General features: G+C 37.7%; 1 protein-coding gene across 1 annotated transcript in view; it reads right to left on the bottom strand.

Moving 5' to 3' along the window:
* The window catches only part of LOC124555987 (ornithine decarboxylase antizyme 1), a 147,242-nt gene that overhangs the window by 27,746 nt on the left and 103,846 nt on the right, over positions 1–15,650 (bottom strand). The window contains exon 3 of the mRNA XM_047130032.1: positions 1,537–1,700. Coding sequence (XP_046985988.1) covers positions 1,537–1,700 — 164 coding nt within the window. The remainder of the gene's footprint in view (positions 1–1,536; positions 1,701–15,650) is intronic.

Below are 15,650 nucleotides of genomic sequence, written 5' to 3'. Positions count from 1 at the left end.
CCCTTCCCAACCACTGCTTCCCTTTCATGTCCCTCGACTCATATAACTGCCATCTGGTTTCTGTACAAATTGTAAATAGCCTTTCGCTCCCTGTATTTTACCCCTGCCACCTTCAGAATTTGAAAGAGAGTATTCCAGTCAACATTGTCAAAAGCTTTCTCTAAGTCTACAAATGCTAGAAACGTAGGTTTGCCTTTCCTTAATCTTTCTTCTAAGATAAGTCGTAAGGTCAGTATTGCCTCACGTGTTCCAGTGTTTCTACGGAATCCAAACTGATCTTCCCCGAGGTTGGCTTCTACTAGTTTTTCCATTCGTCTGTAAAGAATTCGTGTTAGTATTTTGCAGCTGTGGCTTATTAAACTGATTGTTCGGTAATTTTCACATCTGTCAACACCTGCTTTCTTTGGGATTGGAATTATTATATTCTTCTTGAAGTCTGAGGGTATTTCGCCTGTTTCATACATCTTGCTCACCAGATGGTAGAGTTTTGTCAGGACTGGCTCTCCCACGGCCGTCAGTAGTTCCAATGGAATATTGTCTACTCCGGGGGCCTTGTTTCGACTCAGGTCTTTCAGTGCTCTGTCAAACTCTTCACGCAGTATCGTATCTCCCATTTCATCTTCATCTACATCCTCTTCCATTTCCATAATATTGTCCTCAAGTACATCGCCCTTGTATAGACCCTCTATATACTCCTTCCACCTTTCTGCTTTCCCTTCTTTGCTTAGAACTGGGTTTTCATCTGAGCTCTTGATATTCATACAAGTCGTTCTCTTATCTCCAAAGGTCTCTTTAATTTTCCTGTAGGCGGTATCTATCTTACCCCTAGTGAGATAGGCCTCTACATCCTTACATTTGTCCTCTAGCCATCCCTGTTTAGCCATTTTGCACTTCCTGTCGATCTCGTTTTTGAGACGTTTGTATTCCTTTTTGCCTAAATATATGTGTTACTTATTAGTTTTTGTTGGACCCTGTCTTCTTGTGTAATTGTTTCTCTGCTGTCTTCACTGCTACTCAATCATATTCTATTACATTTCCCTTCATTGTTGCCTAATTCTCCCCTTGAAATGCTTAACTTATGAATGTTTCAACTTATCCAGGTCTCATCTCTACTGACAAGTTATGTATTTGGAATCTTTATGTCTCACTGTTCATTCCATGTTAAGAACATGTTTTACCTAAATCTTTTTTTCATCATTTCTAACGCCTATTATCAATGTAGAAAATTAAATATGTAATCCTAAAAATTTAGGACTCTCATGAGACAAGCAATGGTTGACAATTTGCTATGGTAGGGAATGGGATTATAGAACAATCAGCAGAACTCCTTTATTTTTACACTTTTTTTCATTCAGACACAACCTTCATTTATTCAGAAAAGGGAACACTGCAGTGAATACAACAATTGCATTATAAAGGTAATTTGATGCTAAATATATCAGGGATGTTGAGTAGTCTGTATCAAATTTACCTGAAATTTCCAAAGTGAAATATTGAACAAATAGCTTAAAGATTCATATGAAAAAGTAAACAAACCCTTCTTTTGATCCTTCAGGCAAAATACACCCTGGCACTTGTATATACAGCCGCTGTTTCCATAACACTGTTTCCCAGCTTACTTGTGTATTTTCTGTTAGCAGTAGCACGAAAGTTAAACGAAGAGATTCATGGTGCTCTGCTGCCTCTAGCAGTTCTTTTTCCTGTAAAATAATAAAATAAAGAAATTTAATGTTCAGAGTACATAAAAATGAAATTGATGCATAAAAAATCACAAAATTATTTCCCAGGTGCCAATTTTGTTTGCTACCTAGTTAGACAACTGCAACTATCTTTATTGGCTTGCAGTGCACTTGTCAGACAATACAAAGCCAAAGATGAGCACAGCAATTGCATTTTAAGGTAATTTGATGTTAAATATATTAGTCACAGATGGGACACACTGTCAGATTTGAGAGGATGATGCACTGCCTCCATGGCAAGTGTAATATTTCTTTAGTTTCCAAGTTGCAGTTTACTGATTTACTTCACTGACACCACATGGGTCCAGAAAACAATTCTATCCAATAATTTGGTGACTAATACTGCCTCACTACTTTCAAGACACTAGTGAACTGCAATATGAAATTGCTGAGTATTACACTTATAAAGTCCTCTTTCTCCCCCCCCCCCCCCCCCTCATACTTATGGAAATCACCTGCAATGCAAACCTTACAGCAATATTTCAATATCAGTAAGCCAATCAGTTCTTACACCATCATCCAAAAATACCCACAGGTAAGAGTAACCACAGAGTTGTTACAGTGAAATCCATATGAGTATGACAATTTCGCATTAAATCTTCGAAGAATCCTGCAACAAAGTAATTTGGAGATTACAACTAAGTAAACAATTCAACAGAACAATGCTCTAATGTGTGAAGTTACATTTCACAATGTCTTCATCTGACCTTTCAGCAGACAAGTTATAAACAGACCAAATATTCATCATTTGGACTTGCTGCTCTTTCATTTGCCATGTTTGCAGTTAAGAACCAGACCAGTTCAGCGTTTTCACATAAAAACCATTGCTGTGGGGGTGAGGAATGAGCATCATGAATTAAGGTTTATAGCCTCGCCAACCCACTGAGCAATCAGGACCATATCCGTTACTGATTCTGTTTTTGTGTTACGAAAGTACCATTTGCTGACATGCAGCATACAGTACAATGTTTTGAAGAGCTGATATTTTTGATATTCATATACCCATTCCCCACCTATAGTTCAAATAAATTACAACTATGACGCAGTTCAAGTTGCTGGTAAGAAGTTTATGTATGGCATTAGATTGAGTATTATTACACAAATCCTGCATGTTAGCTGAAGTTTTAATGTACAGACCAGTGAAAACTTCAAAACCTAATCAACTAGTTTATTTGATAAGTGTGGAGAATGACAAAAATTAGAAAAAAGTGTTTATGTAATTTATTCATTTGAATCAATTTATCCAATATGCATCAAAGTCAAAGAATTTTTTTATTTTTTTTGTACAAGTTGTTTTCAAACTGCTTCTAGAACTACCTTTGGGATAACTTAGTTTTCTCATCAATGTGTGTTTAATCTTATCTATGCTTGTGAAACAGTAGCCCTTTAAAGTTTTCTTTATTTTTGGGAATAGAAAGTCACAGGACCAAGTCTGGTGAGTGTGGAGGCTGACGTGTCATTACAGTATTGTTTTTGGCTAGAACTTCATGGACAAACAAAGTGCGAGTAGAATTCACTGCCATAGTACAAATGCCACAAATTGTTTTGCCACAAACCTCCACATTTTTTTGCATAGCTTCACACAAATGTATTGAACTTTTAATTAGTACTCTTACTGATCATTTGATTTTGTGGCACTGTGCCATTCAAATCTAAAAACACACAGTAAGCATAACCTACACATTTGATTGCAACTGTCAAGATTTTTTCCCACCTATGATCCTAAATGCTTCTACGAAGATGATTGTGGCTTAGTTTCAACATCGTATCTATAAACCTATGTTTCATCAGTCATTCCATGTCAAATCAACACACGTGCCAATGGATCCGCTTCAATTTTCATAAAATTTGGTGTGTTCATTGTACATGACAAGAGAATGGAAACTACCAAATTACAGAATTTTAATGCAAGTCTGAAAAGAGCAATGACCACTAAGTTCTAGACAGTGCGGAAAATTTGACAAACACAGCTGACAAAACTGACTGTAACTTCTGTTCTAATTAAGATAAAACAGTTAACCAGGTAATTTTGGAAAGATCTTTAAATAAACTTTTCAATGATATGCAATTTTTTTCATATTTGAAGGATGTACACAGTTAAGGCCAGTGATTTTGACCTTTAATATCTCAAAATATGTTACCTTCAAAACTGACAAAAAAAGATATTTGCTTCTTCAAGTTACACTAATCATCATAATAAAATATCTAATTTGGGATGACAATGGGATTAGCAGAGAGAAATTAAGCAATGTGTTGTATTAATGCAAAATAAATTTTATTCACACTCCAACACTATGACACAGAGCACTGAAAACCATGTTTATTGTTAAAAAGCAGGTGTTATAACATAGCACAGTAAGTTAGCACAGTCAACAGGCCAATAGCACACATTTATAATATGCAAGGTCACACTAGGGCATCTGACCTTCAAAAATGCAAAATATGAAATAACCACCCCAGCTGAACACATGCTTGGAAGGCATGGTAAACAGGTTCAGATTTACAGAAACAAACATGACAAGTGTATCATCTAGACTTACTATGTCTCAATACTGGGAAGCAACATATAGCTCTGTCTGTGCATCTTTTGGTGAAAGGACATACTGTTGCTGTTCTCACATCAACCTTTGTTAAGACCGTCCTTGCCCACAGGTAAGATGTCAGGTTTCTTACAGTATACATACTCGGGTGAAGGCCCATGAGAATGTAGGAAGCTAAATGGAACCTCACTAGTACCTGCATTAACATTCAAAACACATTCAAGCCACCAGTGACCTTTGTACATGCATGCAACAAACCCTGTGATATCACCCAGGTACAAGTCTTGTTGGGTCCTAGTTAGAGATTCATTTGTGATGTCTGGCGAGTTGGAGAAAACTTTTGTCTGAATATTCTAATAGCCTGTGGGAATAACACAATGAACTTGGGGGAATATCTGCAGTTGTGTGAACTTGGGCAAATTGCTCTTTAAGGACAGGTGCTTCATCATACTCATTGTTAGTTGTATAACGAAAGTGACACACTGCAATGTTCTTGAAGCACCATTCAAATAATAGTCTGGGTCTCAGAGTTGTAGATGCTTGGCAGACTGGCATGGGCAGAAGTCTCCTGATGATACCAGCAATACCATCACATGGTCCTTTGCTATCTGATGTGGCAAAGAAATGCCACTCTGCTGAGACATTTAAATCAGCCTAATGAAAAGTTATGTTAGCAAAATACTTGCAATTCCTATACTGCACTGCAGCACCCTCTGAGTAGTAGTATACACATTTTGGTGCTCTATGGAAATGAGATCTCGTAAAGCTAACCAAGTGATGGTGAAAAAGATGAACACACACTGTGTCACATTTAAGGTATTCTGCCATTATAGCAAAGGAAGTGTGATGTAGTGCATAGTTTTCTGGATGTCTATAATAAACAACAAATCTATGAATGGTGGCCTGTGAATTGTTCCAATGACACCACTGCACCTCATCCTTCAGGATAAATGCATAATTTTCTGCAAAATCACATATGCACTCATTGTCACTAACTGTTTCTTTCAGATGCAGAAATTCAGACTGTTCGGCAGCTATGAATGAATGCAACCGAAGCTTTTAGGTTTACCAAGAAGTCTTCCACAGATGATACACGTGTCTGCAGAGTTATTCTATTGTACATATCCACAGCTTGTGTTATTTCATCAATTCCATTTTCATCAAACAACTCTTGTATGTGTGTCTTGGTAGAATGTGTACCTGGGTAGTTTTCACAAGTGGACATATTACATTTTGCCCATGCAGGATTACAAATGATCTGAGCAAGATATTGTTTATAGGTGCAAAGTTGGCAGTCTGCATCACATATCAACTCTAATCTGGAACCTTTCAAAATAAGGTTCATATTTTAGTGAATACTGCAAACATAGACACTATGCAGGGTGTCTACGTGGACAAGGAAAAAAAATTCCCCAACTTCTCCCGGATTTCCCGGTTAAAAATACACTTTCTTCCCGGTGGAAACGTACTTTTTCCCTGTTAACTGACAGTATATTTTCTCTCGGAACTGTATAAGTCCTTTGAATGATTATGGTTTAATACACAGGAGTAGAATTTCCGGCACTTTATAAAACTAAACACAGGAGGAAAAAAACGCATTTTGGAAAGATCTTTTATGTGCAGCAACATATACTCTGCATATTTTCGTATTACGAAAGTATAAATTCGAATTCCACCAAACACTGCATGTCACTTTCCGAAACATTGAAATCGACATTGCGATGCGATTTTGTAAGCTAGTCATAGCTCATGTCACGTGATCTCGCCAGTCGATGACAGAGGGTATTTAGAGCTTAGGACACGTGATGTAGTCAGCCATTAGAAACATCACTGTTAAGTAGTGCGAACGCACAAACAGAAAAAGTTAATGGTTTAAATTAATATACATAGTGTTGCTACACAAAACGCAACACTTTCATGCATAATATTGGTCCGTAAGATTAATACGCTGCAAGAGAAGCTAAGCTTTCACATACAATGTTGGTCTTTTATGCGCGTATTACAATTTAAGATATATCACACAAATGTAATCGTAAAATTTTTAATAACGACTTCTGGGCTCGAAATTCATCTAAATGGCTCGTCATTAAAGAGTTGATTTTTAAATGAGAGTCGAACGCTCTGTGGTTTAAGAAATTCATCGTACATAGCTCCATTGTAACCGCCACAATGGTACTTTGATGGTAATGCTTTTCAAACCACCAGTCGGAATATTTTCCCGTGACCTGTTAGAAATGGGTTCGTTTGCGCAGTTGCCAGAGATGACAGGCGTCACAACACTTGCGCAGCTACAATGCCATAGGGAGCCTGTATGTAAAACATTAAAAGATCGTACATTATGTCATAGAAGAAACAAGACATCAGAGGATACTCCAAGAGCATTGGAATTTCGAGACCCATACTAAAATGTGCACATTTAAAGTGCATACTTGTATGTCCATATTCCCAGTTAAGTAGGCCACGACCTGATATTAAACTTTTCAATGTGGTTTTCGGGATGTAAATTTTCTTGGAGTACAAGTACTGTGTTATCTCATGTTTGGTTCTTTATTATGGCGTAATGCCATACGTGCTGGAAGTTGAAAACGTGCACTTGAAATGCAGCGAACAGTGTGTGGAATTAAAAAGAAAATTTCTTTAGCAAATCGACAAAAATAACTTCATTGTTCTGCAAGGCAATTAATGCTTGACTGTCAGAAAGGTGGAAATCAGGAATCTGTTATGTTTTCATTTGACGTGAGAGCAGTAAACGAAGAGGAAACAGCAAAATCACTATCTGTAACAGGGGTCACGTGGAGACTACCCACTACCCAACTGTAACTCAGACAGCTCTGTTCATCAGAACCGAATCTACGATATTTCCGAACTGGTGCAATACCCCGCCACTCCCTCGAGCGTTTGAGATAGGCGTCAAAAATTTTAAAAAATTGAATTTTCAAAAATATGTTCATTTTGTAGCGCACATCTTTCTGGAGCGTCTGATGCATAAAACATGTGTTCGAGGACATGTAAGACATGTTATTTGGTCATAAGAGTGCCAAAGGGCAGTGCCTCGCCTCCTCACACAGCATTCTTCTATCGCACGTCACTGTACTTCGCTCTGTGGAATTGAAACGTGTATATTTTGTAAAGGATGCCATCAAACCATATTCAGGACAGTAGAAATTAAAATGTCCTGTGGTGCCTCCCCTGTTTACAGCAGGCCGGTTTGACATCCTGTGCCTCTTTTTTTAAAACAAAGAACTCTTCAGAAAATTTTCACTCTTTATTCCCCATCAGCTAACAACTTCCTGCTTTGTGTGACAAAATTAAATATAGGATACATAAACCCAGTAAAGACACGAGACAACCAAGACAATACACAATTCTTCAATCCTTAGCTCCTAGAATTTTTTTCTCTCTAATCTTGCTACAGCTTTACATGGCGTGCTTTCACTGTTTTGGCACAAACGGTCTTTTTTGTAACGACAAAATATAATTCACAAAGTACCAATATCAAATGCCTATTAGGCCTACTACAAGCAAAAAGCCATACTTCAGGAAATAGTTTCACACTTCATTCATACGCTCCAGTTTCTCAAGTATGAGATCGGAAAGTAGTAGTACGAAATTTTTATACAAACTAGGAATCGTCATTGTTCCATAATTTTTTTGATGTCCCCGTTTTCTTCTCCTTCCTCACTCTAACAAACAGTCTTGTTGTCAGTAATTATGTAACTATTCCTGCCAATGTCAAAGCTTATTTTCACATTAACTCCACTAACTCTGCCAGAATCGCCCGTTTAGCTATCCCGCTATTATTCTCCGGTTAGGCATTGCTACATGTTTGTACAACGCATTTTCCGAGCTGCTTTCAGAACAGAATTTAAAGCGGCTGCTTGCCGGGGACTGTACAACTGGCCCTTACTAGTATAGCAATCTGGCTAAAAATTCTGTCAAAATTTCATTTTCTTAGATACACCGAGAAGGTAATACGTAATCTTTCTTACCTGTTATTCGATTATTTCCACTACTGTAGTCTGAATCTATGGATTTAGCCATTAATTATAACAACGCTCATCATTCGCAAACCCAATCAACCACACAATCTCAATCTCACAGTGGTCGTCATTCATCCGTTCGGCCTCCGCTCAGCTCGTATAGCCCCTTTTGGTAGGTAAGTTTGTTTCTACATGTGACGAGGATTCCCCTGACAGACATCATGTACACTATGCACGCATTCACAAATCAACTTACGATTCATTCAGAAATCAACTTAGAATGTGTTCAAAAATGTTCAAAAACCGACAGGGATGCGTTTCAAAGTCATATGAATAATCGTTAGACTAACGTGCGCTGGATGCTAGTCGCTTTGTGAAACAAGGTTTTTTCCCTCAATAGTATGAATTTGCCCCCCACGCCCCTCCTAGAACTGGGCCTGCTGCGCATGCAAGAATCTGGCAGCTAGGGCACTCCAGTAAAATTTTTCCAGGTAGCATCTAGCTGCGATTGCTTACACAGCCAACAGCCACATTTCTATAGCCAGAAGTGGGAGAAGGTACTACTCAAATGCGCATGCGCGTGATCCCGCTCGTAACTGCAAAAACGAATCTAGTGTAAACAGTTGTGACGTCACGTTCATCGGAGGCAATTTGTTGTTACAGAACATTGCATAATCTTTCTAAAGCCTTTGACACATTTTGCTGTTAGCAGACGCTTGTATGAGCACTGTGTTTTGTTGCTGTATATGGCGCATTTCCTTTGCAATTTAAGTTTTATTTTCATTTTTCTCTCGTTCATATTTTATTGTTGCAGTATTATTCTGAAATAGCGGTATACAGTAATATCCTTTAAGAGTATCGGTTCTTGCCAGTCAAAATTACAAAAATTTAACTGAAAACAAAAACAATGAAAACTTCCCGGAATTCTAAAAAATTCCCGGCTTTTTCCTGGATCTCCCGGTTGTCCCAGGTCGTATACACCCTGCTATGGGTACTGGTTGCACCAGCCAAAACAGTTCTTGGATTGCAACTGGCAACATTTGGACAATCCTGTTTTCAGTCCTGGGTGTTCATCTTTGTGCAGGTATCCCCAACACTAGTCTTTTTTGTTTATGAATACTGGAACAATTTTCCTTGACAGAAACAAAATCCTTCTTCCCAGGTAAACAGCAGCTTATATTATCTGTTGTAAAATTCTGTGACACCATCCACAACTTGTTCACTTAAGACACATTCAGGTCTTGGTTTGGGAGTTGCTAAGATACTGCATTCTTTGACTAATTGTTTTGCTTTTCTCACTACATAGTTTGGGCTCCAAATTCATTTTCAGTTCTTTGAATGCTCCAACTTTTTGGAAGTAGTGTCAGAATTTGGAACTTCTCACTGCTTGTGGTGCTGGTACTGAATTTCTCTTTCAATTGCAGCATTTCAGATTCAACATTTGTTTCTTTATATGCTTTTTCTTCCACACTAGGTATGTATTTACTTCAGAATACCTCAGACACTTGCTTGATCTTTTTCTGCACGTATGTTCACTCTCCCCCAGCATCTTTTTCACTGGGGACTTGCCAGGACATACCACACTATCATTTAAAGCAATTTTTGTGGCTACAGATTTGTCTGACTCACCTCAGGAGCTACACTGGTTTGTGGTTTCCACTCTTGTCAATGTAGTTTCGTCAACCACAGGCCCTTGTCCACAAGTTAGTTTTTTTCCCACATTTGTCACATATTTTGTAACTGCCATTATGCACCAATCGTACCAACCTTCCACATTTGCACTTTACATATTTCTTGTATTTGCTGTGACCATCTTTCCTGAATGGATTACAGCGATACATGATCTTCTCAAACTCCATTTTCAAAGAAGATCTGTATAATTTTCACACACAACAGCTTTTGCAAAAATGGTTCAAATGGCTCTGAGCACTATGGGACTTAATATCTATGGTCATCAGTCCCCTAGAACTTAGAACTACTTAAACCGAACTAACCTAAGGACAGCTTTTGCAGCAACTAACTTTACAGGCAACAGCCACACTGCCATCCAATACTAGATAGCTTGAGTTTGGCCTGCTTACATTGTTGCACCACCACCCTTTTAACAATAAACATGTTTTCAGTGCTTTGTGTCACACTGAGTCTGAATACAATTTATTTTGTATTAATGCAACACACTGTGTATGTATTAATTTATATCTCATGCCATCCCAGTTGGAATTTTTACAATGTTGTATAGTATAACATGGAGAAGCCAATTTCTTTTTGTCAATTTCGAAGGTGACGTGTTTTGAGATATTCAAGGTCAAGGTCGTTAACCGTACTTTTGTACTTCCTTCGAATATGATGAAATTGCATATAGTTGAAAAGCTTCTTACAAGGCTTTTCCAAAATACCTGGCTCATTGTTCTATCTTTATTAGATCAGAAGTTACAGCTGTTTTTGTCAAATTTTCTGCACTTTTTAGAACTTCAAGCAGACATTGTTATTGTCTTACTTTCATTAAAATTCTGTAATCTGGCACCTTTCATTCTCGTCATGTGCAATGAACACACCAAATTGTATGGAAATTTATGAGGGTCAGGTTGGAAAGTGTACTTTTCTGTATTGATTTGACATGGAATGACTCGTCACCTATTTTGACACATTTCAGTAGTTCTATATTATTGTTGACTTCACCTAGTGACTCCTAAGGAACTAGCAACTGCAGCTGGTTTGTTCGAAATTCAACATTTTTGGAACAAATTTTGCTTTGTCATATGTTTCACATCTAAAACACACATAAAAAAATTAATGGCATGAGCCAACTGATACCCCAACATCAGACTTCTCTGATTTCAGTTTGGCAATCACTTATTTCACAATTTCATAGGTTGATGATGTGCTGGGATGTCCATGTTGCTTGTCATCAACATCTTTACAGCTTTTTCTAAATGCTTGTAATACTTGTAAACACCCTTGCTTTACTCATAGCACACTCACCAGAAGCAACACTGATCACTTCTGAAACAGTTCTATTTATTCCATTCTTACAGCAAAATTAATACAAATTCTGTATTTATTTTGTATTTAAATAATTCAATCATCAATACTATCAGCTGACAATTCCTCGGAATATTTACCAAATGCACATTGAAATATGTGCAAATCTGACTAATACAAAATGCAAACTTTATATTACTGTTTCAACACACTTCGTATAATTTGCTCAGGTTATTGAGTAGTCTGTACTCCTGTTTGACTGCAGCATTTTAGCACTGTGTGTAACATTGTTTCATTTCTTCACTTTGTGTGTGTGTGTGTGTGTGTGTGTGTGTGTGTGTGTGTGTGTGTGTGTGTGTGCGTGCGGGGGGGGGGGGGGGGGGGGGGGGGGGGACTCTTAAACGAGTTCACTTGAGTGGAGTCTGCAGGTTGGTTATAGCACAGAACCTGTAAAAAGTGAGACATGAATTTACCTTACAAAACAGTACTGACTAAGTGGGTCAAACTGTTTTATGTAAACAGAAACAACCTGCTAAAATGGGTATTTGTTTGTTGTTAACGTACAACTCTCCTGCACCATGCCTCATCCCTGTACAACAATATAATTTCCTAACAACCAACAATTTTTTAAAAATAATTTCATGCTGTCTTAGCTGAAATTCTGATTATATATATATATATATATCACAGTACTCTTTTGTCCTTAGGCCACTTTCAAGTACCTAGAACAGAAGCATTATACATTGGATGCATTAGTATCACTTACGTATTTAACATACGAACAAGTTATATCCCAAGATATACTAGGAGGATTATAACTAACTTTATGAACAATTCTTTAATGGTATATTAGGCCATCTATGTCTTTGTTCCTATGACTGCATGTAACAGTTATAAAATAAATTAGATTTTTTTTGCAAGCATGTTACTTTTGAACAGCTGTTGCAAAGCTCTTACATTTAATGTCTATGTTTTTAATGAACTTCAACTAGGAAGATTATAATTTTATAGAAACTTTTTGATCAAACTATATTGTTTTTTTTTCTCAATCATATTTAATCATCATCGCTGGTGTAAATATGACTGCATAAACTAAAGTAAAACTATTCCTAATTTATTTTATGACAATTACATTAGTCATAGGAGCAAAGATGTACATCGCATAATGCATCATTAATGAATCTTCCATAAAATAAGTTATAATCCTTCTAGTATATTTTGGGATATGACTTGTTACTATGTTAAATACATAACCGATACTTAAGTATCCAATGTATAATGCTTCCATTTCAGATACTTTACAAAGGCTTTAAATTGAAATTGTCCAACTGTACATCAAATAAAGATTATGACAGCATGAAATCATTTAAAAAATTCATCACAGCAGCAAACCCCATCACAATATAGATTACAAATAAACAAATTCCTCTAACCCACTACTAAAATCATAGGGCAGTTACTAATCATGGCAACAACTGCATTACTAGAGGAATCAATACTAAGAACTAACTAATCAAAGTTATTGCCCTCTTAAATAAGGGCATTTTTTCAGCATGTAGCAATGTATGAGGCTGTTATTTAATGCACAATAATTGTCAGGCTGCACATGCTAAAATCAATGTTGTAATCAACATTAACCCCAGCATCACCACTTTGTATGGGGTGGGAGGTGGGACTTCTTGTTTATACCAACCTTTTGGAAATATTGCAATCTAGTAATGTACTTCATATTTTAATACTGCAAAAAAACTGTAAAGAATTCTAACCGATTCTACAATTGTTTTAAACTTTTAAGTTAAACTTTATAAAAAATAAAGTCTACCTGAAGTGGTCATAGTCTACCCTTTTGTAGTATATACAACTTTTCACAACAGATGCCTTATTCAATAAATAAATGCGTTGTGGTAATATATGATACCTAACCATCAAGTTTCTGTGTGCACAGCAACAGTACTCCTAACAACATTATTAAGGTCCAGCACTTCCTGAGAGTTTGTTTATACTGTTACCTTAAGCCACACTAGGTGACAGCAACTTTCTGGCAAATCAAAACTCCAGACCAAGACTTGAACTCTTGATCTTTGCCTTTAGCAACAAGTGCTCTACTAGTCTAGTAGAATTAGCATTCAAATCGGAAAAAATTGCTACAAAAAGGCTTTATTGTTTTAATGGCTTCATTTGTGTCCCACTATGACTACCCTAGGTTTTCCCCCTCAGCGGAGTTGTGGAAAGGGGGGGGGGAGTGTACCCGAAAGAGGGGTATGTTTTCAGTTCTGTGATTATATCTCGTAAATGACTCAATATCGAAAACATAGTGGAATTAAAAATTGTAGGGTATGAAATTCTGCATTGAATGAGACCATCCGCATATTTTTTGGACCACCCGTTTCCATTCTAGTGCTCTTCAAAATTTGACAAATTTTACATTTTCTGTTTTTTGGTAATATCATTGAAACTAACCCACCTATCAATAATATTTTCCATAAAAATGATATGGAGAGAGAAATTCTGCATTTAATGAAACCAAAAGTGAATTTATTGGACCACCCATTTGTGTGCAGCTCCTCATCATTAAAGTTGGACCATTTCTTATCAATGAAGACAATTTCAAATGTAGCTCTTTAGTAATTCTTATGTACACTCTCTTAAATACAGAACTACAGCAACCCACTGTCTCGTACTTCTTAAATATAGTAATAGAATAAAATAATTTTGTAAAATTTGAAAAATAATATTAAAAATGCTTTTCATATCTCGAGGGTTAAGAACTGAGACCTCGTACCTGAGATGTCAGAAAAAGTCCTGGCCCAAAAAACTTAAGTGAAAAAAAAATTGTTATAACAAAATGATGCAAAAAAGACAATGCACAACCTGAGAGTAATAAATGATTATGCTCTAAATAAAAAAAATCAAAGCAATCAAAATTTTTAATAAAAGTTATGTTTTTTAGCTCCCCTGTAAAATTTTGTCTTTTGTCAGATACATGGTTATTATATTTCGTAATTACAAAATTTTACATAAATGTACAGGACGAAAAGGGCAAAAGTATGTATGTACACAAATTTCACACATGTCTAAGTTTGACTGTCACTGCACCCCTTGCAGTTGACACAAATTAATGAGCACTTAATACCAGCCTTCCGACACCCACAACTACCTGCACAGCCCCCTTGTTGCATTTGCAGGAAACTGGTGAGAGAAGATACTGTGGAGTTGGTTCTTTGGAGGTAGGAACGAGGGCCAAGACCAAACTCTGAAGCCTGCCATCCCCAGAGGAGCAGATCCATCTAGCGTCCTATCCACATTTGTGCTTTTAAGTAGGTCCTCAAGCAATGCTGGCGAACTGCTTCCGACAGTAGTGGTAGGGATGCTAGGGTGAATCTGGATTTCACAATCGCTTCGGAAAACAGGTTGAATCGCAATTTGCTTAAGTGTCTCCTGCCGTACCTCCATAGAGGGTTGTTAAAAAATCAGAGGCCAGCTTCGACATGAGCTTCAGCTTGAGTGTTATGCTCTAAAAAAGGTTTGATATCTTCCAGAAGACATTTATTTTTGACCAACCTCTTCTTGCCTTGACCGAAGAGCGCTGAAGTTGTTTCACATCCACTTATGGCATGGAGAAATATGAGTGGCCTTCTGATGTTTGCCAGTTTGAAACTGCTGGAACCAAATACTTGTGATGAGGTCTTTCCTCTTCCAGGTTTCAAGAAATACATATTTGCTGATGGTGTAGCTAGGGCATTGAGCATGATGAGAAGGTCCATATCCTCACCAACAACCACAACCTTCTAATGTTCCTGTGATACTTCAAGTGCTGCAGCAACAATTAGGTGGTTGAGTCTTCATTAGCTTGCTTTACTTAGAAGCCTTCATCTCAAGCCTCGAAATAAGCAAGCTAATGAGTGATGCTTTATTTCTGTCATAGGGCCTCTATGGGTTGAACTGTTATAGAACTTTAAAGATGATGCAACTCTTCATATGCAGTGTATGTATTGATATGCAAAAACATGGTGATCTTTCTTACGGTAGCAGTGACTATGGCACAAGGGCGGCGAGGTGATGCGTAAATGTGTCAAAGGTGGCCCGAGGAAAACGCATTGTAGCGTGGGTGCGAGGCACAGAGGCACGTTGTTGTCGCGGCACATCGCACGTTGCAGTCACGCGAAACACCGGCACTTATCGCTGTGTGGCATGTCGTTCTCTATGGGTAAATAACTGCGTCGTTTGGTGTGCGTCCACCCCGGAAGAAAAGTGGGAACTGGCGAGACCCGGCCAGGAAAAGCTTTTACTTGGGCCACAGGTGTCCTTTTGTCCGCGAGTGGCGCCAGGCGCCACTAGAGAGCAATAAACTGTGTCACCTACTGGGCGGACGCAGGATGCTGCCACCTGGTAACTGCACACTCACATTA

Source organism: Schistocerca americana, chromosome X (assembly GCF_021461395.2).
Source record: "Schistocerca americana isolate TAMUIC-IGC-003095 chromosome X, iqSchAmer2.1, whole genome shotgun sequence".
NCBI lineage: Eukaryota > Metazoa > Arthropoda > Insecta > Orthoptera > Acrididae > Schistocerca > Schistocerca americana.
Note: the sequence above shows the minus strand (reverse complement) of the source record. Positions and strands in the feature narration are given on the sequence as shown.